This window comes from Balearica regulorum, chromosome 15 (genome assembly GCF_011004875.1).
Source record: "Balearica regulorum gibbericeps isolate bBalReg1 chromosome 15, bBalReg1.pri, whole genome shotgun sequence".
Taxonomy (NCBI): Eukaryota; Metazoa; Chordata; class Aves; order Gruiformes; family Gruidae; genus Balearica; species Balearica regulorum.
Window position 1 is genome coordinate 4,536,080 of NC_046198.1, and position 25,438 is coordinate 4,561,517.

The following is a 25,438-nucleotide window of genomic DNA, read 5'->3' on the forward strand; positions in this document are numbered from 1 at the left end:
ATGGCAATTTTGTTTAAGCTTTCTTTGAAGCCAGGAATTTTAAGTCTGTGTTGAAACATGCTGCTGATTAAAATCAAGCTGATTTTTTGTTCACCGAAGAAAAAGGAAAAAAAACCTCACCAGATTTATAAAGCTATATTTGTGCAGAATTAATATTTCTATCACAGAAGTATATTGGAATGGGTTTAAAAAAAATGTTCTGATACCAGCAAAACGATACCAATTTCTAGTCTGTTTTTAAGATTATTTTTTTTATGTCATTTCATATAATTTTTGCTTCTAGGGTTTTTAATTATTTCCATCCCTCTCCCTCCCCATATTATTTACTATTTGGTACCCTCTCTCTGTTATAACATGACATAAATAACTGGATAATAACACCTTATTTTTTAAACTAGTATTTTGGAATCATCATTGTATTCTACTTCTCTATTTTAACTGAGTCCACCGTTACAGAGAGTCCTCTAGTAAGTACGTAGAGCCAAGACAGAAATATGTTATCATGCAAAAATGATTAATCCTGTTTATTCTGTTACTTTCTGCTGAAACTTCAGGGAAGAAGATTCTTGTGCCTACTGTAACAAACAGGGGCATTTCTTCCAACTTCCACTACAATAGTTTATATGCATATTGACTTCCATGAAACGGCCTCTAACTTTATTTCTGCATTTACAAATGCCTGAAAGATGTTTTACAGTATTTATTTTTGTTCCTAAAGATTAAATAAAATAGATGTAAAGCTTATTTTTATTTCAGAATATTTGCTTTCTGTTACTGCTGGAAGAACAGAACTCAAGTATTTGCAGGATATAAACCCTTCTGTAGCTTTTTTTTCCCCTTCAATAGTGTAGTATAAACCATTTCTGACTTACAGCATGGAGTGCATAATACAAGATTCTTGTATATGCCCTAGATTATCATGTATGTGGGAGGGATTCATATGTCTGCAATTAAAATTTGCGTTAGATAAATATGATGTGTTTAATATTTAAATAAATTGCATGTCATAATTAAAATGTATGTTCTTAGTAGTTCTATATTCTGGATACGTTTTGGAAATGACATTTGTAGATCAGCTTTAATGATCCAGTGTGACTTGTGCATTTACTGGTTGTATACAAAATGTACTCCTGCATTTTGTTGGATTTGTTCTCCTGAGTTTGCCACACAACAATTTGTATGTTAAGGATCTAGCTTTTGAAAGGAAAAATGTGAATTAGGGTGAGAGGTCAACGTGGCCACACAAGGAGCTGATAAAGGATAACATACAGATGAGGTTAGATGCTATAATAACCTTCCTGTGTGAGCTATTGCAGTATCATTATGCAAACACATCTATAGTAGGGCACTGCTTTAAGGTTTTAAGAAACTGTGCAACCATAATGATTACTTTAAAATAGTGAATTCGGTTCCATCTATTCCATTTGAGAGAGATATGAGAAGTGATTGCTAATGCACTTTACAAAGTGCTATATCTAGCGAATAATTTTTAACTCTTTAAGTGGATTAACTGCCACACTGAAAGTATCTATTTTTTTTGAAGTGTTGGCTTTCTCATCTGGTTAATCCTATTGTCAGTTTAGAATCATTCTGCCTCTACTAATCACAATTACATATAAGTTAAAAAGTCATCTGAATTGTTGATGATAATTGTGGCAGGTTCAAAATTCTGTGCTTGTTGCTTCTTTTGCTGGTTGGCATTTTAGTTATTCTGGATTCCTAGAGAGTCAGATAATTATCATCTTGGTTCAGATATGATTTATTGTTTTATGTATTTGGTTAAGTATTTCTTTAGAAACAATGTTACTTTATTTCAAAATTATTCAGGCAGAAAGATAGTACTGTGGTGACATTACCTACAAAGCTAACGTAACACGGTTCAGATTTTAAATAGGAAAGGATAAGAAGTGTTTTATGTTTTTGAAAAACATTAATAAATTTTTACCATGACAGTCTACTTGGTTTTTTTAATGTTTATCCCATATCTGATAATATCTAGCAAGCCTACAAAAATACGTATGTTTTGTATGTTTAGTGCAAATATCACTATTTTAGTGAACCTGCAAGTGTTTTTCTCCTTCTATAAAGTTGCCTGTCGATCTTAAATACTGGTAACCTAAAAGCTTTGTCTGGCAACTTAATAACTAGTGATTCCCACCGCCTGTGGATCCTGTGACCAGCAGGATATAGACATTATGTGAACCTACTGAGTATTTTTTTTCCTCTAAAAATTGTACTTCAAATATGTCTGCTCACTCGCACCTCAATTAAAATGAATTCAGACATCTGTTTTACAACTGAGCGCTCTCTCAGTTGTTAAACTTTTCTTTCTATTTAGAATCTATGAAAAAAATTATTCTCTATCTTTGTGTGTATCTGCCAAATACTTTAGTGTTCTGTCACATTTAAGTTTTATAATTGGATATATGTCTTTCCTGAAAGACTATAAAAGGCATTACGTTCTTCTCAAGATGGGCAAACCAGTCTTCCTGTCAATAAATATTTATGTAGCCATGAGGATAGTGGTTTTCTGTAGAGCTGTATTAATCATTTGGGGAAAATCTGTGTGTTGGTAGTCATTTAAAATTGGTCATTATTTAGTTGCTAAACTAACACCGCTTGGTCAGTTTGTTTAGTATGAATAGATAAATTGTTTTCCACAGTGTACCCACAGAAGTGCTCTACTACTTGTTCCAGTGGTATTTGCTCTGATATCTTCCAGATTACACACATATATAATGTTTTAAGAGCTAAGTGAGGAAATAAATTGTTTTAAAACAGTTCGTGCATAAAGGATGCTTCACCTAAAAACATTTAAAGCTTAACTGTTGAAAATAAAGTTGAAAATTATAAATAAAATAGAGGCCTAGTTCACATTATGGATTAACTGTCAGTGAGATATTCACTTGAAAAAGCCCACAAAAACTGAAGGATGCTTCCAAGTTAGTTAAGCTATTTAAAATGGTCTGAAATTATTTGGAAGTTCTCCTACTAAGCTGCTTCTAAATTTAGAAATCCAGAAAGAGATTGCAAAGAGCATGAAAACCAAAATGACTGTATCAGTGGCAGCAACAAACAGAAGGAGGAGATAGGGTTTTGATTTGGAAGTTTTTACTGCGTCATTTATACAGATAGGGACAATTGGGAAAACTGTACATGCACTTGGGTTAGAATTTTACCTAGCGTCAATATTTTAAAGATTTCAACAAAGGAAAAGGGAACTTGGATGTGTAGTGTCATTACCCTATCATTTGGTAATATTTTATGGTGTTAGAAACAACTAAGTACACAGATTTTCTCTTCTCTTTAATATGACGTATCAATGCAAGAAATAATTTCTGACCACAAGCTTACATCAAATGCTAGTGTCAAGTAATTTTTGCAGCAAAATTTTGACCGCCTGTAACTTGGGATTTAGCATATGTTAATGGTAGCTTAGTTCTGTTAACTGGTATTTCCCTATCATATGTGTTTGCCTGGACATAGGGTTATTTAGTTGTTATTTTCCGAGTAAAGTAACAAAGACAACTGTTGTTTTGAAACATCAAATAATATTCCATGTCATAGTATGCAGTGCTGCTGTCATTATTTTAAAATTGGTAATTTTTTTTTTCTGTTTAATGATGATAGATGTGCTTTGTTTTAAATAGTGAAGTGGTTTGTACAAAGGGTAATTCCTCTTAAATGGAGCAATTGCTCATAGTGGACATTCACAGATCGAAAACAATTGAACTGAAACTTCAATATCAACCTTTTCTGTCTTTAACAAGAAAGTAGTTCACGGTACAGCTCTGGTATCAATGACGAAAAGAATCCACCATGAAAACAAAACAAAAACCAACAAACCCTCCATCTCTACCCCAGCTATTCCATTAGTGCTTACATGGTAAATTAGTGTAATTTTATTTGGGCCTTAAGCATTATGACTATGGAGAAAAGCTGAATTCCCCACTCAGTTACTTATGTCATGCTTCTGGATCTGATGATTTATAGGAGTCTGAAAGACTTTTTATCACATTCTTTCTTCATGGCTTGATTCAACTTTGATTTATTTGGTAGCATTTTCAATTGATGTAGTCAATAGTGTCAATAATGGAATAAGGATTAGAACAGATTATCTTTGTGCTAAAATTGTGTAAAGAATTAAAATGGATGAACAATTCCTGGATACAGTTTACCTTTTTTATAGAGCGCAAGCACAGCAATTGCTGAATGCCACCATTGCAGTTACAGTTCTAAGTATGTGTCTTTTGCATTTTATACTTTAGTGAGTCTTCAAAGGATCAGGTGTGTTAGTTGAATTCAGTAACTGATGTTTTATGATGACACTGTTTAAGCCTATCATGAGAACACTGCCTTTCTTTACCTAGTCCATTTATAGTACTCACTTTGTGGCTGTCCTGTAAAATCAGTTAATCTGACTTTTGCTCATGAAAATTTTAAGCATCTGCTAGCTTACGAATTGGAGTCTTTGCACAATGTTGTTCCTCAGTCTGCTATTTCATGGCAATTTTCATGTGAGAACATACAACCTCTGCTTATGACTGCATGAGTGAAAAGAAGTCCACGTTACTAATGCTCACTCACCATCTGTTTTTCTTACAGCTGGGCCTTGAATAATTGTCCAGTAGCTGATGGACTGAGGGTAGGCAATCTTTTCAGGGTTTTCTGATTCATTTAACCAGCTTCACTGCCCCAAGAGAAACATAGTGCTTGTTTATTCATATGTGTAGGGTAAAAAACTGTACTTTGTCAGATCAATTATAGTACTCTGTTAAAACAAAAAAAGGAATTACCATGCTGCAAACAATATCATGTGGATGCATTTGCACCTAAGGGAGCTGTGTGGCACTCTTCGGGAATTTTACTGTATGAATGAAACAGACCTCAAAAGGTGGGACTGTAATTGTTGCATCCAGAAGTACTGTTAATGCAGAAGTAAGGAACAATGTTTCGATGCGCTGTTTATCTTAATTAGGGTAAATAAGATAATTTGGTATTCACCAATAAACTTCGAAGCTGGTATTTGAGACTCCACCGGTGATTCAAGACAAATGTACGTGTTTACATATCTTTTTGTCTCACAAGAGCTGTTTTGTTGTTTTCCAGAGACTAATGAGAAGTGGCTTAGAGATCAAGTGCGGTAGCAGTATTCATTCTGAATAAGAGCTAGTTTGGGGCATTTAACTACAGGTTGTCGAACAAGGTCAGTCTCTTCTCACAATACCGAGAGGAGGTGCTTTAGTTAAGTACTCCTGTCTTTTTAAATACCAGAAGAAGGAAAAAACAAAACAAAACAAACCTCAAAACAACAACAAAACCCAACCAAAAACCCAAACCCAACCCCAAACACTAACCCCCTCCAACCAACCAGAACCAGTTAAGAAGGTTACTTGCTGCTTTGGAATATAAGAGTAAGAGCAGTTGCAAAGGAGCTACCATGTGGCAGAAGCACGTGAATATTTTTGGCTTAGAATCATTGTTTTTATAACTGGGTTCTTTGAAAATTTTTAAACACTCAACTGAAAAGCGATGGCTAGATTATCTGTTGTGAGCTATTCATAGGTTGTCAGTATTCATTGATATTTGTTAAATATCTGTATGGATGTTTATTTTCTGAAAAAATGTGTGGTGTGATATTTTATGCCAAGGAAAGTCTGTGTTGGTTATTTAAGCGGGGTTTTTTCTCAGGGCAACTAGTAGATATTTCATTCAGTTTGTTTAGATATTTTTTTTTGACAAGTAGCCATGCAATACTAGACTATGAAGTTTTTTGGGTTTGAATATGTGAGTTTCTGAAAGGGTAAATAAATAATATCATCATGTTAATATTAATTCTGTTTGAAGTATTTTTGAAATATTTAATAGGTAGTATAAACGAAAGCGATGGAAATTGTGACACTGGAATTTATCACCTTGCTTTATAGAGTTAGAATAATGTTAGTGGAAAGGAGAAGTCAACACCCTCTAAGAATCCTTCAAGCTTTCCTGCCTTTTAAAGGTGTATGTGTGATTGATTTATCAGTTTTAAAGTGTGATGTGTAGTACAAGAGCTCTCCTGAGGAACCCCTGTCATTTCTTTGCTAGCATTGCTCATTTACCTCTGAGTTGCCTAGTGCAGTGCCATTGGCTTCTTTTACATTTTGCTTCCCCTCCTACTCTGTCAGTGCAGCAGTCCAGTGAATTTAATTAGAGAAAATAGCATTTCTAATGCCTATAGTATCCTGACTAGTTGTAGTTGGGCCTTTGGTCTTTTGCACTATAGCAGGCTCCAGCTGTGGAGAGATCTCACTGTGTTTTGATCCTGCTTTTTCTCGTTGTGTTGAACACATGCAGAATCAAAATTAGATACTGTAGTAAGAACCGAAGCATTCAGTGAATTATTTTTTGTTCACAGTGAGTCACTGATTTTTATTTTTTCCCCCAGATATAGAAAGAAAGTGTATGGTGCTTTAGAATTGAAATACTTCAGATGTTCAGACGCTCATGAATAAGAATGCAAGTGCTTTCATCTTGGATCATTTTTTAAATTTACCTTTTGACCCTTTATATCAAAACACACCAAAAATTGTTGGTCTTCCTGTCTGTAACATCTTGAATGTGCCTTTTTTGTAACTGTGCATAAATCTAATAGTATAATCTCATAGAAATTTGAGAGATGTGTGTATATACTTATGATACGCCTTGCCTCAATTCCTTACTGACTTGCACTAACGTTTATTATGGAGTTCTGAAGACTGCTGCTTCTGTTTTACTTCTCATAGCCTCTTCTTTTATAGCTATCTTCATTATCTTTACTGTGGCTAGTAAGCCTTCTATAAATTAAATAGTTAATTACAGGTACTGATTATGGGCATGAAACTTTCTTCACAAACAAGGAATGGTAAGAAGTTTTAAAATAGAAGCTTATGTTTTCATAATAGTACTGTCTTTCATAAGATAGTGTGAATTTAAAGTGTTTGTTTGAACTAAGTTTTGGTAAGAGTTAGATGAAAAACCTATTAGAAGTTCTCCCAGCAAATAAGATCTTGTCAAAACAGAGCTAGTGTCAAAATTTGGGGGTGAAAAGAAGTCAGGCAGTCCATATATTCAATGAGTGTCCCTTCCTGTCTTAAGCGCTTTTTCCTTGTCATGTATTAGTCCTGTCTCTGGGATGTTACATGGCTGCATAGCTCAATTAATGCTCTATGGCAGGAGGAGGAAAAAAATGTCTCTCTCTTGTCAGAAGCAAAGTTATTTACTTTCAAAAGCTGACAGAATAGCACTGCAGGGGCTTCATTTATTTCCGTTCAGAATGTCATTATTGTGTAATGCAGAGGGACTTCTGCATGCATTGCAGGCTTATTCTTGTAATCTTTAGTCTGCTGGACGGCTGCGTAAGTGTAAAATGGCACACTGGATTGTTTCCCTATTCTGACTTGAGCTCATTCACTTTTGCAAAACTGCATTTCAGATGTCTTAAATATTTACTGTTTAGATGGCAATACATTCGTTTGTCGGTGGTGCTGAAGCTTGATACCTTCAGAATGGTGCTCTGGCCTAGCTGAAAGACTGATTGTAACCTTCGTTACTTTTATAATGCATGTCATTTTTCCTGATGGGTAGCATACGGTTCGAGACTGCTTTTCTAGCATTACTCTGTCATACTCCAGTTTTTCTAAGTCTAGCCCCAAGAGCAGTATTTTAGTGCAGAATGTTTTATAAAGCCTACTTGCTATTTCATTTCTAAGTTTGAAAAAACATTCAACTTTGTCATTTTTGTATTACATCTACTTCAGAGGCAAGATAAGTAGTTTTGATGTTCCCTGGCCAAGTTCAGTCTGTGTCACTGCAAAAATACAGGAGTGTTCAGAAATTGCAATTCCAAGGGCTTTGGTTTATTTTTCTGTTCCTGTTGCTACCATCTTTTCCAGCTCCACTTGGAACACCATGCTTAGCATATGTACATGAAATTGCCTGTTGCTCTGTGGAAAGATTTTTGGTACACATAAAGTAAAACTGCTGATACTGCTAACTTCAGGAGTTCCTCATGCCCAGACATTGCCCTTCTTTCTGCCTGCTCTTGAATCAAATAAAATAAATGCTGCAATGGAAAATGACTTCATTTGGAGAGGAGTCACCTTTTCAGTGACAATAGTTTTGTTGTTGGGTTTTTTGAGGTTTTTTTCGTTAAGACTAGCCCCACTTTCAGTAGGGCTTTTTCAGTTTAAAATGGTAAACTAAACATTTAAAAAAATCAAATTATTTATTAGTAGTAGATTTTGTTTGAACACAACCTGTCTTTAAGTGAAGGGAAAGGGATTCTACTTCTAAACGGGTTTACTTGCTTCTTTCCTTCTTTTCCTTTATTTGCAGACATAAAATCCAATAAATTTCTATTGCAGTTGCTGGGCTTGGGGGAGAAAAAGGAAAACTACAAAGCTATTGGGAAGCGTCAAACACAGAGAATGATGAAGTACATTTCATAGCAGCCAATTCCAACCCCAAAATCCCTGTTGTGCAGGAAGGCTTTCCAGCTCACACAGGAAATTCAGCCATTGCACAGCATAGTATTAATGATTTATACACACCGCACCACTGCTTTTGTTCACTAGCAGAGCCAGGTTGTGTTAATAAAGGAATTTCAGGGAAAGGGGTCCTGGCATGCTGAGTTGTTTTGCTCAGTGCGGTGGATGCTGCCTTCATAAATCAAAGGAATTTAGTGCATTACAACCTTTCAGAGCTGCTGAGGGTGTGGGGTTTTTGTTGTGGTTTTTTTTTTTTTTCTTAATCTGATTCACCTAGGAATATTTTAATTTCTTTTCTATAAAGAATGAATGACCTACTGGATGAGATCATCTCGGCTGTTTTAGGGTTGATTGGTTTGCTTCATAGTGGCATTATACTTCCATTTGTTTTCTGTTTGGTATTTATGCTTTATGGTGTTGTCTATGGAAAGAGGCTAATATGGTTTTATTAACATAAAGACATGCAGAACACATTATATTCTGTCTTATTTCTTAGAAACAACTAAATAACATGTAAAGGCAAAACATGTTTCCAGTAAACAAAGCAATTTTGTATTCTTTATCTAAAGTAAATAAATTAATAACACTTATTAAATATTTATCATTTTAAAATCAAGATAATTTTTATTAGCAAAAATATACTTCTATGTTCTTTTGCAATAAATGTGAGTGTTAATTTTCGAAGTTGTGAGGTTTTTTGTGTTGGGATTTTTTTTTATTTTTTTTTTTTTAAACTGGAAACTTTGTTTCCTAATAGCAACTGCAGGATTGGGTACTTAATTTTGAATTATTTCACATAATGATTTTTTTAGATAGTGAATCAATATTGATATTACTAAAGAAAGTATGTCTCTACATTTGATTATAGAAATGAAGATAAAGAAGGACACTTAAAAAAAGCTTTGAAAATCTGATGTGAAATTGGGCATTAAAGAATGTTCTAGGAGAGTGTCCCATAAAATAAGCACTTGGTTTGATACTTATACAATCTAATCTTTACTTTCCATTACTGTTTTACAAAAGGAGAGGCAGGTAGAACATAATTAGAGGGAACGTGTTTTGCAATTAAAGGGAATCTGGCTTTCCATGGGAACCTTAAGACTTTGTACTACACAGCAGGCGCAGTGGGTTTCTTCTGCTTGGATCATTCAGAGTGATTGATTCGTGTGGCTTTTGCTTACAGAAAATGTGAGTGCCCTGTCCTGGCTTTGTTGCAATAGAACCTACAGTTCCCTCCTAGCTTTATGAAAGTCAGCAACGTGGGAATCTGTATTGCAGAAATTAAAGCTACTTACTACTGAGAGGAAATTTTTGTTTGTAGTTTGTTCTGTAGTCTGAAGGCAGATAAATACCTCCTTTTCCATTTTCATCAGTGGTTTAAATATCACAGATTAATATAAGATAGGTGCCCAGTAAATGAGGTTTATGTTTATAAAGTACTATTTTTGTATTTGTTTGTCCTCTATTATTTGGGTGCAGAGTGTTTCATTGTATTTAATTATGTCTGTGAGGCACAAGACAACAGTCAACATCTGCTCTATTGTTTCCTTGGTTTACAGATAGCTTTGATGGGTTATTAAACAATCTATTTTTCAAACACAAAACAGGGAAACAAGCTGCACCCACATTATGTGATTTTGTAAAGGTACATTATGTAATTAGTTGTCTAGTATTTGCACAATAATCTTTTATTTTGGTTGAATAAATGCTACTCCATTAAAAAATATGTGATGATCTTAGACAGTTTTTACTTAATAGGGAATTTCTAGTTTATAATATATGGGTTAAGTTGATTTCGCCACTACTAAATTGATTTCACTAAACATTTTATATTTAAATAGTGCTCTGGAGTTGTGAACGCAAATGAAAAATTAGAAGTCTGTATTAACTTTCATTTAGTACTGAAACAGCTACTGATGAACTCTTACTGATTACAGAAAAAGTATTAATTGACTTGAATTATTTCTGGGTGAAAGTTTACGCTGTTCCCATCAGTTGGGGAAGGCAATGCTCAGACTGGTTTTACTCTCACAGATCTTACTCAGGGGAGAACAACCCTCAGTACTCCCCTGCCAAGATGTGAATGTAAAACAGGGTTTTCAAATCTGTTCCTTCAAGTGTCGGTTAATGCTCCTCAATAGACTTGGAGGATTGCACTTGCAGTTTTGACTGTCCACAAACATGGGACAAATGGAAGCTCAAACAGGAACTTCTAAATACAGTTTTCTAAAACCAAAAATGACAGAATGCCAGGGTAATGTTTGCAGGGAACTTTGTTTTCAAGGTGTTTCCAGAAAACCAGTTGGGGGGAAGGGGGTATTGTGGTTTTGTTTGGGTTTTTTCTACAATGTTTATTGCTAAATGGTTTGGTAGGGTGTGTCTCTTAGGAACTGCTGGCTCTCAACAAACATATGTGTGTCTCTGCGTACAGCCAAACAAACCATGCGGGTGTCTTCAAATGCATGCGTGGGAATGGAGCATTCACAGGCTTTTTTCTCCTACGTAATGTAGAGATGGATTTTAATGGGAGAGAAAACCCGGATCAGAATCTCTGCTGGGGTAGATCAACATAGTTGATTGACTTCCGCTAAAGATGTTATCCTTGGCTTTGCTGTAAAATTAATGCATTGTACAGTTCATGTGCGTTTTCTCTCGTCATATTATTGTATATTTTGCTTGAGAATAGTTTTAAGTGCTTATTTACACTAAAATTAAACAACTGGTATGTGCCCACTTCCAGCAGAAAATGAACTTTGAAACTGCTTTATGGAAACTCAAAGGGAAAGTTATTTTCACAGATTTATGAAGGAAGCTGAGTTACAACAGGCGGTGTCTGATCTGTGATAGCAGCGGACGCTGGTTATTTGCATAGCTTCGTGAGGATTTAGGGCTGTGGAGCACAAAACTGTTCAATGTTTTGTTTGTGTCATCTTAAAGAGCTAATCGGGGCTGAACAGTAAGGAGATGATGATTCAGGAAATTAGCTCTTTTACTAGTACCAGAAATGGCCAAATAGATCAGTAGACAACAAAAAGGTTGGTAACTCCCATTGCTTATGCAGTAGTGCTAGATTACACAAGTATCTAAGGAAGCAGGCCGTGAAGGAGACCTATGATTAAGAAAAAAATTGAGGGAATTATAAAAACCTTTGAAAATAATTTCTGTAAGAATTCACTAGTCCCAGATGACTCATTAATTACCCTGAAATCTTAACAGCGCTGTAGAAGCAGCTATGTAGCACTTTTCTGTCATTGCAATACCAGAGGGATGTTCCAATAATAGCATTTATAATCCAGATGTGCAAAAGTTATGTCTGTGGGAACAAGAGGATATGAACTTTCAGTGTAGTTCACGTTTGTTGAGCAAAACAAGTCAAAACCTGTAGAGGACTATCATACTTATTTTCATTTGTTCCTGGTGTTCAGTAACAGGCATTTTGGTATTTTGCTTTTGTACCAGATAGTATCATGGGTTGCATTTCTTCTAGCTAGGGACAGATTGCTATTGAAAAATCTTGGGAAAAGGTAAGATGCTCTCTGTCAGAGAGTTTGAGTGGAATTTTTGGTGTCTGATTCTCCTACGTTGCACTGCAGGAGAATTGGGTACATCTTGCATTTTAGGGGGAGCCTACTGTATCTTCTTTCTTGCAGCGATAAAATCTTACTTTTATCCAAGTAATAACCTTAATATCAGCTAAAGTCAGCTAAAATACTGATATCAATAAAACCAGAAATAATCCTCTTCTGTTGTCATCCTCCTCTGCACAAATTTATGCCAGTCCTTTGCTGATGGGATTGACAAAGGTTGATTAAAACCTAAATGAAGGTGAGATTAAAAAGGCCATCCTTTCTGTAGTCCCTTCTAATATCAAATTGAATTAACCAAAAGTAGAAAAGTTTATAAGAGGATGACAGGAAGGGCTCTTACCATCTGGCATTGGTACAGCAGTGTTAGGGTTTTCTGTTCATCGGTGCTTATTCTATCCTCTTCTGTTATTCTGATCAGTAGCATGATCCCCATAGGTTTACCTTGTCCTGAGGAAGCTGTTGGGAGAGGTAACATCAGAAATCAAGTACTCGCATGAATTCAGTATCCACTGTGGTTGCTGAAGAAAATCACCTGTTTGGTAGAATAGTTATTTAGGACTGGAATGTATAATGAAAGTAGATTATTGTCTAAGAGGTCTTGCGGAAGAGGAAGAAAGAAAACACGTGATGTGATTCTTTAAGGTGAGATCTATTTGCTGTATTACCAGGAAGTTTTGTTGAAACTTAATCCAGAGAATTTTATTCTTTCAAAGTAGTTTTCCTATGTACTAGCTGTTTACTTGAAGGTGCCTGCAGAGAGTACCGGAACAATTCCACTCATGCTGGCCTGGCCCCAGTCACAGACCCTCAGACTACGGGCAGAAGAGATCTGAGCCATCTCAGGAAAAGGCAGGTACCCCTGTGCTGTGTAATCTGTTGCCTGGATAGGCTGTGCACAGCAGCAACCTGTAAAACATCAGGCTGAGTTTAGGACTGGTGGCTGGATTGCTGAATGTGGGATCAAGTGTGTATCCGAACAGTTGCATTAGGAGATACCTATGAGACTGAACTGCCTTAAGACATAAAGTAGCGATAAAGTTGGAAAAGCTTTCTTAACTTTGCGGTATTCAGATTTGGTGGCAAACTTCATATCAACTGTGCCTTCTACTGCTTTCAGCCAAATCCTGCCTGCCTCAAATGCTCCTAGCTTGTAGTTCTTGGCTAAACTTCCGTACTTAAACTATTGCCGATGTCTTGAATTGAGCTGAATTATAGCTTGCATTACATCTAATGCCTTCAAGTCTTGATATTTTATCTCTGGAGAATATGAAACTTGTCAGTTCTGAACAGAAATTCCCTCTGATCCCTTTAAAAACCTGTAGGGTCTTTATTATTTTGGCGTTTGAATAGGTTATTTCTCCAAGGCACCCTGCTCACGTAGGATATCTACCCTATGCTGGTTTCTGCAATCAAACCATTGCACGTGGCATAGTAGGGTGCTTGAATGATGTATTTATACAGGCAGGAGGCATGACTTAATACCATCTCATGATTCACTATGCAGTCCTATTAATATGAACTTTACTCAGGGGAATAAGTAGCTGTTACTTGTCAGCAAATCCAGTGTGTATTAAGGAGGTGAAGTTGTATTGAAAGATCTTCAGAGTGATACTCTGCTGTTCCCAAGGGAAGCAAATGAAAACTGTACTTTGATGAATAATGAATGTGCTAATTGGGGTCAAGAAGAAGTCATAGCTCCCTGTGATACAGTAGTCAGAGTAGCCTGACTACAGCAATAAAGAGAAGTCCATTTGACCAGCTTTGGCAATAAAAATGTGTGGCTATCTATCATCTCCACACAACCAAAGTCTGATGGATGACAGTGACAGGCAGATGGCTTGTCTGTTCTAGAACACACTGTTATATTCCCAAGATCCTGTTTCATGCATGTTAGCATCAACAAGACGGCCATGGACTGATACTGAGTGAGACTGGTTGTGTGCTCAAGTATTGGCAAAAATCCTGTGTGGAATGGATGATGATCTATCATGGCATTGCTTGAGTATATCAATAGGATTCATTAAGACTGGATATTGACTAGAAGTCAGTCTGTTCCTGATTTGCAAGGAAAAATATATTTGTTGCCTCTGGTCTGTAGTTGCAAATGAATGTACCCCAAGGGAAAGATTACAGCCTGCTCCTACCTGTTGGGAAGATAAATGCAAAAAATACCTATTTCTTGGGCATCTTGGATCCAGCACACGAAAGAGAAGAATAAATGAATGAGGTTAAGGAAGATATGTGAAAGTGTGATAGTAATACATATTTTGTGAAATACATGTATATAGCTTGACATTTTTTAAAATAGATATAGGTAATGCTGCTTATCATTTATGCCACTGGAAGATGTATGCCGTTTTCAGTAGTTTGGCTGTAACTGCATGATGTCAAACAAGCATGAGATCTTGAAAGTGTCTGTTCTACATTTCATACAAAATTTTCAAAATTGCTTAACCTCACATAGATTGGAGGCTTATTTCAACTTTTTAAGAAACGGTAGATAAACTCAAGAGCAGAGTAGTGGAAGATATCTGAAGTAGCCTGGAGATGGGAGTTTGTTCTCAAAGAAGTCAACAGTGGAAATACAACTGATGTGGTACACTGTCCAGCTGGTAGGAATTATGTAATAAAGGCCAGTATGGAACTCCATAAGTAAAGGAAAACAAGGTAGTGCTCATTAAGACATGAGACATAGTGAAGACCTTTGCAACACGTCCTTGGTGTTGTGAATAAGTAGTAATTTATGCATGTCAAAATCAACTCTTGATAGTTAAAGCAATAGTATTTTATTCCAATTGTGCAACTAACTTTTCTGAGTGATCCAGTACAACAGGAGACAGAGGAACTCCCTTCACAAATAGAATTGTACAGGGCCGTGGAGCTGTTCATTGAAGGAGCTGCCCTACAGACAACTCGCATCACCATGTGGGCCACAACAATTTTTGTAGCTTTAGAAGATTATTTTCTATGTGACTTCTTGCATAGTCTAATGTTATCCTCCTTCTTAGTTCAGTGCCCAGCACATTAAATAACTGAAGTTCTCAGATTAATCCTGCTTTAATTTTGACACGAATGCTGGCACAAAAAGACAAATCTGGTAGTGATTTGGAATCTTTCTGAATCATAGAATCATAGAATGGTTTGGGTTGGAAGGGACCTCAAAGCCCATCTAGTTCCCACCCTCTGCCGTGGGCAGGGACACCCTCCACTAGCCCAGGTTGCCCAAAGCCCCATCCAACCTGGCCTTGAACACTGCCAGGGAGCCAGGGGCAGCCACAGCTTCTCTGGGCAACCTGTGCCGGGGCCTCGGCACCCTCACAGGGAAGAATTTCTTCCTCATAGCTAGTCTAAATCTCCCTTCCTTCATCTTAAGGTCATTCCTGCTTGTCCTATCACTACACTCTCTGATAAAGAGTCCTTCTCCAGGTTTCCTGTAGCCCCTTTAGGTACTGGAAGGCTGCAGTAAGGTCTCCCTGGAGCCTTCTCTTCTCCAGGCTGAACAACCCTAACTCTCTCAGCCTGTCTTGATAGCAGAGGTGCTCCAGCCCTTGGATCAGCTTTGTGGCCTCCTCTGGTCTTGCTTCAGGAGCTCCATGTCTGTCTTGTATTGGGGCCCCCAGAGCTGGACGCAGTACTCCACGTGGGGTCTCCCAAGAGCCGAGTAGAGGGAGAGAATCACCTCCCTCGACCTGCTGGTCATGCTAAAAACATAGTAAGTCTAAAGGCACCTATAGCTATTTGCTTGTATTTTCAGGGAGTAGTGGTTCACAGATTGTTCTCCAGTTTTGTGCCATGGTATATGCAGATGATGACAGGTCCTTACATTTCTGTGGTAGCCAAAGGGAAGTCCAGCCACAGAGGCATCCATTAACTCCTTTTTTTAACCTGCTTCCCCTCTCTAGCATACATTTGTCACTTATGTAGGTGAATGTGTTTTGAGACTCGCTGAAGTGTATCAGTCTACCTGCTATCAGGAGACGAATATGTATCTCTAGCAATCTAGTCTAAGCAGGAACTGAAGGTTTCTAATGATGTAGACGAGGGCAAGCCAGTTATGTAAAAATCTCTGCCTTCATATGTTCCTGAAAATGTGAAGCTAAGTAGATACCTTTTGAGTGTGTGTGTGTGTTCTTTCATATTACTGTCATAGGCGATGATCTCCTTGTATCAGACGCAGTTCTCTTCAGAAGGAATTTGCAGTCTAAGATGGATAAAAACGTAGAGCTGACTTGCAGAGGAACAGAGATATTGGTCACCATGCTACTGAGCAGTCAGTTCATCCCGCGGTCAATGTTTTTGTGTGGCATTCTGGCAAGAGGAGATTTTATGGGCTGAAAGAGAACATTCATAGATGTTTATAGGAAGTTCTTACCTGGTATCAGGAAATTATAGGAGAAAGTATTGATGCCGTTTTAAGTGTGGTTAGGAGATGAAGGAGCATAATATTCAAGGCAATATGAAGAAGAAATTAATCTTTCAGTTGTTCGCAGTAGTGGCTAGGGTAGGAATAGGCTGAAGTGAGCCCTTGAAAGCGATGACAAGTACCGTATAGTTGCTGAGGGAGTAAAAGGATGTGTTTTGGGGCAATGCAAGGAGGGAAAGGAGAAATGATCTCTGTGGGAGCATCCCAAAAGAAATGCAAAATAAACAGGCCATTCTTTAGCCAGTGAGATGCTAGAGCAGCAAGTGAATCAGTGTGCAGTACTGACAACAAAAAAGAAAGTTTGGAGTTAGTCAAGCCTAATAAAAAGGTTTGGCCACGTACTCAGAGACCAACATTTGCTGAGATAGTGCACTTCAAGTGCAAGATCAACTGGCCTGTAATGTGAAAGCTTTGATTTTTCTAGGGCTACAAATTGTTTCCCACGTATACTTCCTAGATTTTTGCATGCAGTAATTCTGTCTGAAATTCTCATAGTCAGCAGCACTATAATTATCTTTATTTGTCTTTGAAATCTCTAAATTTGCCACCAATGTATATTTAAAAGAACAAGGATAGAAAGTTGAACTTCAGTGGAACTGAAGCGTTGTTGGTTTCTGATGGAAAGATTCAGCTAGGTTCATCTTGAACTGCAGCTAGTTTTTAATTTGTTTCTAAGAGCTAATGTAATTTTCAAATAGAAACTTTAAGTACGGAAGAACAATGTGTTAATACCAAACGTGCTGTATCTCACCAGTGTTCCACATACTTGAAAAAGATGGGCTTTCCTCGCTGTAAACAGCTTCTATACCCTTGCCCTATACACTACTGTAAACAGGGATGCTTAATAAACTCTTCAAACTCTGACAGCATCTGCCATGCTTGTATCAGTATGAGATCAATAGGTATCTTTGATTTGTATATGTGATATTTTCCACTTTAAAAGTCACTAAAATATCCATGTTGTATTTTGCTTCTGCTGTTAAGTATAATAGGAATTGCCTGGGGAATTGATGCTTGGCACGAACAGCTCCTACACGTACTTCAAGCTTTGCTTGGAAGAGTGGAATAGAGTCAGCAGCTGTGGACAGGGGTCAAGTCTGAATAGTGCTTCTGATGCCCTTGAAGACCCTTTGGTCCCAAATGGTTCTTGCAGAAGGGTGGAAATAGTCTTTGGAAGACAAGTGTAGCAGTTCTAAAAGTGGCAGCAGTTGTAGTTGGGAAGGTGGGGGAAGACATGCAGGACAGCTTTTTCTATCTGCCAGTGTTTCATTTAATGCCTGGCTGTATGCTTAACTCAGGCAATGCTAATCAGTGGCTGCTCACCACCTCTTTCGGAGCATGCATGGTACTGATGTGGTAATGCTTTTTTAGGGACAGTAATCTAAAGTTGCCGTGGATGATGGAAACTACCAGAAGACTTGGAAACCACTTTATCTTCTCAGTTTGGCATTTTCCTTTACCAGAAAACCACTGAGAAGTCTTAGAGAAAATGGAGAACGTTTGGAGAATTGGAAAGGTGGCCAGAAAACGTGAGGCTTGAAGAGCTTAAAGGAATCAAATATGATATAGCACAAGCTATAAAGAGGGTGCCAAAGTGGTACCTGAATTATTTATGATCTGTGAGATGGGAAAGTTAGGCCAATGTTGGAAGGAATTAGAAATTATTTGAAGCTTGTTGGTGTATAGCATTTGGAAGAACCATTGTTTGTGGTATTTTGAACTAGATATAGGTATTAAGAAGAATTAATTATTTGGCAGAAAGATGGTCTTAAATAGATTACTTCTGTCAGGATCTGATTAGAGCATACATCATTGATTGGCTGATGACTGCATTGCAGGGATCTGCCTTTTCCAGGCAACGTGGCTCCAGGGAAATTGCTGAAGTCTTTTTTTTTTTTTTTTTTTTTTTTTTTTTTTTTTTTTTTTTTTTTTTTTACCTCAAACCTTAGTAAAACTAGGCATCTGCTTTGGCTGGGAGAATATATATACCTAATGTGCCATTTAGGTATTATATACAGGTGGGGTCAAAACCTTGACCCTTCTTGTATCATTTTCATCTTGTTCTGCCTGAATGTGTAGCCCAGTTTTCAGGCATACTTCTGGCTCTATTTTGTACTGTGTGCCATCCATACTGTACAGTGGTCTCCATTTCCTTGCCATTTCAAATGACTTTTAGGCAAGTCCACAGTGAAATCACTGTCAGAGCACTCCTGTCAGTAGCTTCAGTTCTATGCTAAAACATAACATTATGGCATTAGATTGCTGGGCCTGAAATACTTACGTATTTTGTGACCTTCTACTGCCACTTTAGCTTGCTGTTCACCTTTAAAACCAGCTTCTTTCTAGGAGGCAAGTTCATAACAGGGCTACTCTGTTAGATTTTGGAAGTTTGATTATTCAGCCAATTTCTGTGTAGAATAATTATAGTCTCTTACATTAATCAATTCAAATATGCATTGTATTATTGGTGCAAAAATAGTCTTTAACAATTTTCAAAAAGGTGTGTATTGTATGAGCTTTTTAACTATGACTCGGGTAGTATCACCCGGGAGTTTCAGTCCAGTGTGACTAAATTCTTATATTGCTGCTAATTTTTAAAACTGCAGATTCATTTTCATAAAAAATACCTGCCTATTAGCAAAATTCTGCAGAAATGAAACAAATAAGATTGTATGTTTTGTGTATGTGTATTTTATATATAAAAACTAGTGTTCATCTATTTTTTTTGTTCTTTTCTCCTGTCTTTCATTTTTAAAATCAATTTTCACAAAATCCTTGAAAAATTTTAACAAAAAAAATGGGTATGGAAACAGCTGAAGGAAACATGCCATCCATTAGCATACTGAAGATGGCTTAGCATGTCATTTTTTTCTAACAGTGTTATAATTTTCTAGAATGTAATGGAAGTGAAAGCTGTATAGTTGTTTAAAAGCGATGATCTCTCCTTTTCCACCCACACACATAGTTAATTTTTTGCAGAGAGTAAATCCTGGAGTAGGCAGGAAACAAGTACTGTCACCATCAGTGGCTTCAAACAGGTGATTGGTGTGTATAGTACTGACCATTCTGGCTTTGTCCAGGCAAAAACATTTAGGCCCATGCTTAACCTTAATCATGTTAGAGGTCCTGCTAAAGTGAAACAGAATTATCAGCGTATTTCATACTCTTCTGGCTCATATTCTGAGTCCTCAGTACTCTTTATGATCAAATTTCATGTATCCAATATATTCTTGCAGAACAGGAGTGACCATTAATGCTAACTAATGGTAAACTCTAAAACTTAAGACAAATTTCCTTTTTGCGTGGCTGGGAGGGAGAACAAATATGTTGGTATAAACTGGTGAAGCTGATGTGGTTGCATTGGCGTAAGTTCAGAATTGGGCATGGGGCGGAGATGCAAGTAAAGCTGTATTGTACTTCTGTGGTTTTGATTCACAGAGGTTTGTGCGAACTTAGGTAGCTGGTGCACACATGGGACATCATCAAAGAGCCCAACCAGAAAGTCAGAGCTTGGATTTGGAGTGCCATACGGCTATACATTTAGAAGCATGTTGTTATAGTGAGGCAAGCAAAGCATCCTTTCATTAAAACAGGTAACTACAGTTTATTTTCAAAGTTTATTTTTATATATGAAAATTTTCAATGTAGTAAATATAAATGCTTTTTAAACATTTGATATTTTCATTATTCTTGAATGTTTAAACTGCTTGCAAAGGACTGAAAGGGTCCTTCTGTACATTGCTGTGTTCTGACTACCGCGCTACTTCTTTTATAAGCTATTCTGTTTTGTTACTGTGGATTTGCAAGGCTATTCTAGAAACTTACTTAACCAACACCAAAATACTTTTTAAAAAATAACTTGAAAAAATATTTTCAGCCTAAATTTATTCATAACTATTTTTTCCTTGATTTTTTTAGTGTGTCAGGATTGTCCTTAGCTTAAACAGTCTCTTCCTCCTACTGTTTTCTTCCCTGTTCACAGACTGTTTTGCTAGGATAAACAAATCAAACTTTCTTAGGTTCCTGTTACAACTCCATTCTCCTGAACAACACAAAAAGGACTTTCTCTACAGCTGTTGCAATTGAATTTGACCTTTTTTTTTTTTTCACATGGATGAAGAGAACTGTATGCTGTTGGAAGTAGCTCTAAGAAATTAATTGAGAAATAAAATTAATTAAGAAATACTGATAATTTGCCATTTTATATTTGCATCACACTGTCAGCTCAAATTCCTTAAACAGATGCAGTGAGGTCCTGCTTTTTTTCTTCCTGAGTTTAGAACTAAAGTTTCTGTTATTAGCGGAAGGATGACCTTACGTTTTGTATTATTGAATTTCATCCTGTTTCTGTTAATGCAGTCCGTAAGGTTGAGCGATTCTTTCTATATAATGTTCTTATCCTTCTCAAGTCTTGACAGTACCTTCCAGCTTTGTCATCAGGAAGTTTCATCAGCATGTTGCCTTGTGCCAAAATAATTAATGAAAATGCTAAGCAAAAACTGTCCCAAACCAGATCACAGAAAAGCCTCCCTTGAGCCTCTCCTTCCCTGTACAAATAATCTTGCTCTTTACATTTTCTAACATCTTATCAAGTACATACATGCTGAAACAAAAAAATGACTAGGTATTTTACAGAGCAATTTAACAATCTGTATTTATGTCAGTTGTCCCACAGGAGTCATTTGAGCAAAGCTTGAAGAATCCATTTTATAATCTTTATTCCTAGGTGAAAGAAATCTTCTCTCTCTTCAAATGCAGCTCACTCTGTTAAACCAAACAGATAGGTAATAGTTAAAATGAACATTTTTTTAGAAATTAAATACTTTTAAAAGAGTTTTAATGGCAACTCGCTTTCTCATATATACCTTTTGTTTATGTTTTTCTGTATGAAAATCAATCACTGGCTTTGTATTGGAATGTATGAAAATCTTTTGGCAAAACCCACGATGTGTTAGCCTTCTGTGCGCTTAATAATGAAACTGCAGAGTTCTGTTCCTTAACAAGAAAAGAAAAAGAAATATGATTCATAGCTAAGCGTAATCAGATAACCAATGTGAACAGCATTATCCCCAACAGAAAAGTGAAGCGATTCTTTAACAGGAGATGGAACTAGGTAAACATCACTTCATCATGTGATGATTGCTGTCCTCATTGGCAGCCTCTCAAAAGAGCATCATAGAGGGTCACAATTCAATGTCTAAAGTTAGAAATGGTATAAGGCTGATAGCAACGAGGGCCAACACGCAGCTGCTAAGGTAGATTTCTAAATCATGCAATACCGGTGCTGTGATACATGAGGATCAATTACTGAAAACCTTTCACAATGGTCAAAATGTGACATTAAATAATTATCACATCAAATCTTGTCTGCAGTTAGTTATCTGGAAAAGTAATTATGCAACAAAATCAAGTAGCTGGAATTAGTGTTGTGAATCACCCCAGTTATTTGAAGACTGTAGGAGAGGATTTTTTTTTTTTGACTTGTGACATGAAGTTTTAAGCACCTAACTAATTCTTTATTGAATTAAAAAAATCTTGCTCAATTGTAATTCTTGTCATTAGTCAGATCTGCAATAGAAGATACATTGCACATGAAACAGTTGTTAATGACTAAGTTTGTTTTGTCTAAAATAAAAAGGATCAGCTGTGGAAGAGAATGTCTGGCAAGTAGTACATTAAAAAGCAAATCTGTTTTGTTTGGGGGGGAAACAGCCTAAAGTTCGCTCTTTTGTCTCTTACACTAAGAGTGTAAGTTTAATTGGAGAACAGATAAGAAATACTTTAAAGGTCAGATTTGTTCTTAAAAAAAAGCTATGACAAATGTAACAACTTAGATGTTGTGAAAGGTTAGAAAAGCTATTAAAATATCATTTACACTAATAGAACTAATCAGCTCAAATATTCAAAATAAGCAAGAAAAATAAAATTAATCAAAACAGAGTATGTATCCGTTGTAACAGACCTAAGTTTAAACTCTCACATGAATATTGTTTAACAGCTTATAAGTACAGGGAAACATTTATTTGTGCAATCGTGATAAACCCGATTATTTTTTAAATGACTTCTAGTAGTAACTGTTTTCATGTATGTATGCCAGAAATGATAGGAAAATTAATTCTAATCGGTAGATCTGTGCAGAATTTGATCTGTATGTGTATAGTACTGAAAAATCTGAACTGATAAAGAGTAGTTGGTTAGTCATGTTACTTAAGCTGGTCCCAAAATAGCACTTTCCTTTTTTGGTAGAGTTAGGTTTGCAGCTGTTGTCTCTATCTGTTGTCTCTGAAGAAAATTTTAACATTAAGAGTTGCTGACGTCAATTTTTTTCTTTTTTTTACAGCTGATGTGGGCTTTGCCCCTGACAGAAGTTATTTGGTTCTAGCTCTGAGTTTGGAAGAAGTTGGTATATAGATTTTCCCCTAACTTTCAATTGATGTGTTTAGCTTTAGTGGGAGTAATACTATCACTTAAACCATGTTGTCGTCTCAAGGAGTTTTGCTACATCCATATGGAGTGCCAATGATTCTGCCGGCAGCACCATACTTCGCTGGACTTGTTCAGGTAATGCAAGGCCGCTTCCAACAAGCAACTTAACTCTAGTGCACTTAGAGTAATAATTGGAATTTTTATGGTTGAGAAAGCAAACACTTTTAATACAGGCAAAAGCTCTCATGTAGTCAGCGAGAAGACAGTAGGAAATCAAAAAGATGGATCACCCTAATCTGTGTATTGACATCTCTCATGGCTGAATAAATGGTGTAGTTGAGCTATATTTGCTTGTATTGATTTGTCTGCTGTTTAACATTCATGCCTTTGCTTCACGAGGTTGACCACAGGGCAGAGGATTTGCTATCCATTCTAGGTTTCTGAGGGAGTCAGCATTCCCACGGCAGGTCATAAGACAAAGTAACTTACCATGATGTGTTTAGGTTAAGTGTTTTAGCACAGCAAATATGAATAGTGTTAAATATGCATTAATTCATATGTTATGCGTCACACCAACTGAAAAAGAGTTTGTGTGTTTGTGTGTATAGAAATATATCACCTTCACAGAATATTTATGCACATTATATTAATTCTTTTGAGCCCTGAAAGTGTAAGATCTTGCCGCGGGGCAAGAGTTCCGTATTTTAGAAGTTGACTGGCAGTTACTAGATTTAGTTGTTGGTGTTGTGTTGTCTGGTTTTTATTTTTATCAAAAAGTGGTACTACTGAATTTTCTTCTGTTAGACTTAGACTTTCAAATAGATCATGCAGATACTAATTAAGCAAAAAGTATTCTGTTGTTTACAGTATTAGAAGGCATTAAGAATGAATTCCAGTAACAGTTCCAAGCATTGACAAAATGTATAAAAAAAAAGTACCCTATAACTGGCAGTATTTAGAAATTAAGCATTAACAGGGTGGAGAGAGACACACGTGTATTACAGCACTTCTGTGTCATGTTAGTGATCAGTCAAATTAACTGCGGAGGAGAGGCAAATTTTCATTATACTCCTTTACTACAACAGTTAGCTGACGTAGAGGGGCAAACGCAGTATGAAATGCATTTTTCCGTGTAAGTCCATTCAGTAATCGAAGACTGTGAGTTGTTCTTCACTTCAGGCGTAGTATCAGACACCTATGTCTAAACCAGAAATACAGCATTGCACAGTGGCCGTTATCAGGTATTGAAAAACTGTGTCTTCTGGGACATGCAAGCCGATGCTATTTTTTTTATGCAATGAGACACGGTAGAACACTTGAACACATCAAGTAGGCCTTCATATCCATTAGAATTTGGGGGTGAAGGTCGGACGCTAGAGCTCAGTCAGACCCTGTGCCATCCTGTCCAATAAATAATTACAAGCAAATCGTGCCTTTCACTCTATGCTGATTGATGTTGAAATTGCTTTTGAAAGTTCTCATAAGTTCCTGTTATAGATTAAGTGCCGGTGTAGGAAAAATAACTGCACCCAACTGAAATGGGTGAATGTAATCAGGTTTAATGGACTCGAGAGCTTGTTGGGAATTAAATAACTATTGATTTGTTGGAAAGTTGCTGTCATTACAAAATGCCACTCTAGACGCATTATCCAAGCAGATAGATTAGAAGAAAGGGGCCTTTGAAAATTCGGGATGCCTTATTTCAATCTTTTTTTTTCTTTTCTTTCTTTCTTTAGAAAGATATATCCAGGCCTATGCTACTCCATTAGCATAGGTCTAAAATAGTCAAGCAATAAGAATTGTTCTACAAAAAAATAGGTATGTTTACAGGTACATTTGAAAAATGTTCTTCACGTGGATACTTCTCTAGTTTCTCCTTTTCCCTCCCTCTCCCTAACGTCATACCTGAAAATTGCATTTTGGAATCAAAACAAATGTTTGAGTTATTGTCTTAGTGGGTAAACTAGAACATTAAATGATTTAAACACTTTTTCACCCCAAGTTTTCATCTGCATTTGCAGTATCTGTCATCAGCTTATGATACTAGAATGCTTATTGTTTGTCTCTTAGAGTAAACCGAAGTATCCAAAATAAATAATGCAAAGGACACCTGATAGGCATATTTATATCGTCCTCTTCTAAGCAGTAATTATGTAATGTTCAGAATTTCAAAGGAAATTGTCTTCAAAAATATGCCTTGAAAAACTGATTTTATAAATATTTTTACTGGGTTGCAGGTTGAGAGCCACGACCCTGAAGTATTTTCGAATGCAAGGCTGTTTTAACATTTTAGAGGCTTATAAGATTGCAAATTATTTATTTGCATGGATTTCTGCAGAAAGTACATGTCTTTCTGATTAGGGATTCCCCATGATTTCCAATGGGATTTGCACCAAGATTGCATATGAAAACAGCGTAGAGTATTACATAGAGATTTGGGGGACTATTTTGGGGTTTTTTTCAGGTTTTGTGTTGCATGGTTGAGCAAGAGAGAG

General features: G+C 36.6%; 1 protein-coding gene across 46 annotated transcripts in view; it reads left to right on the top strand.

Moving 5' to 3' along the window:
• Nucleotides 1-25,438, top strand: part of RBFOX1 (RNA binding fox-1 homolog 1) — a 906,682-nt gene that overhangs the window by 626,781 nt on the left and 254,463 nt on the right. For 7 of the 46 annotated variants that reach the window (XM_075767607.1, XM_075767604.1, XM_075767627.1 and 4 more), the window contains exon 1: nt 22,858-23,078. The exons of 36 other annotated variants lie outside the window; for them this stretch is intronic. In XM_075767607.1, coding sequence (XP_075623722.1) covers nt 22,992-23,078 — 87 coding nt within the window. In that variant the 5' untranslated portion in view covers nt 22,858-22,991. Of the gene's footprint in view, nt 1-4,605; nt 4,646-22,857; nt 23,079-25,438 lie in introns of those variants that run through there. 3 more of the 46 variants (XM_075767611.1, XM_075767626.1, XM_075767621.1) reach the window with 3 other exon arrangements.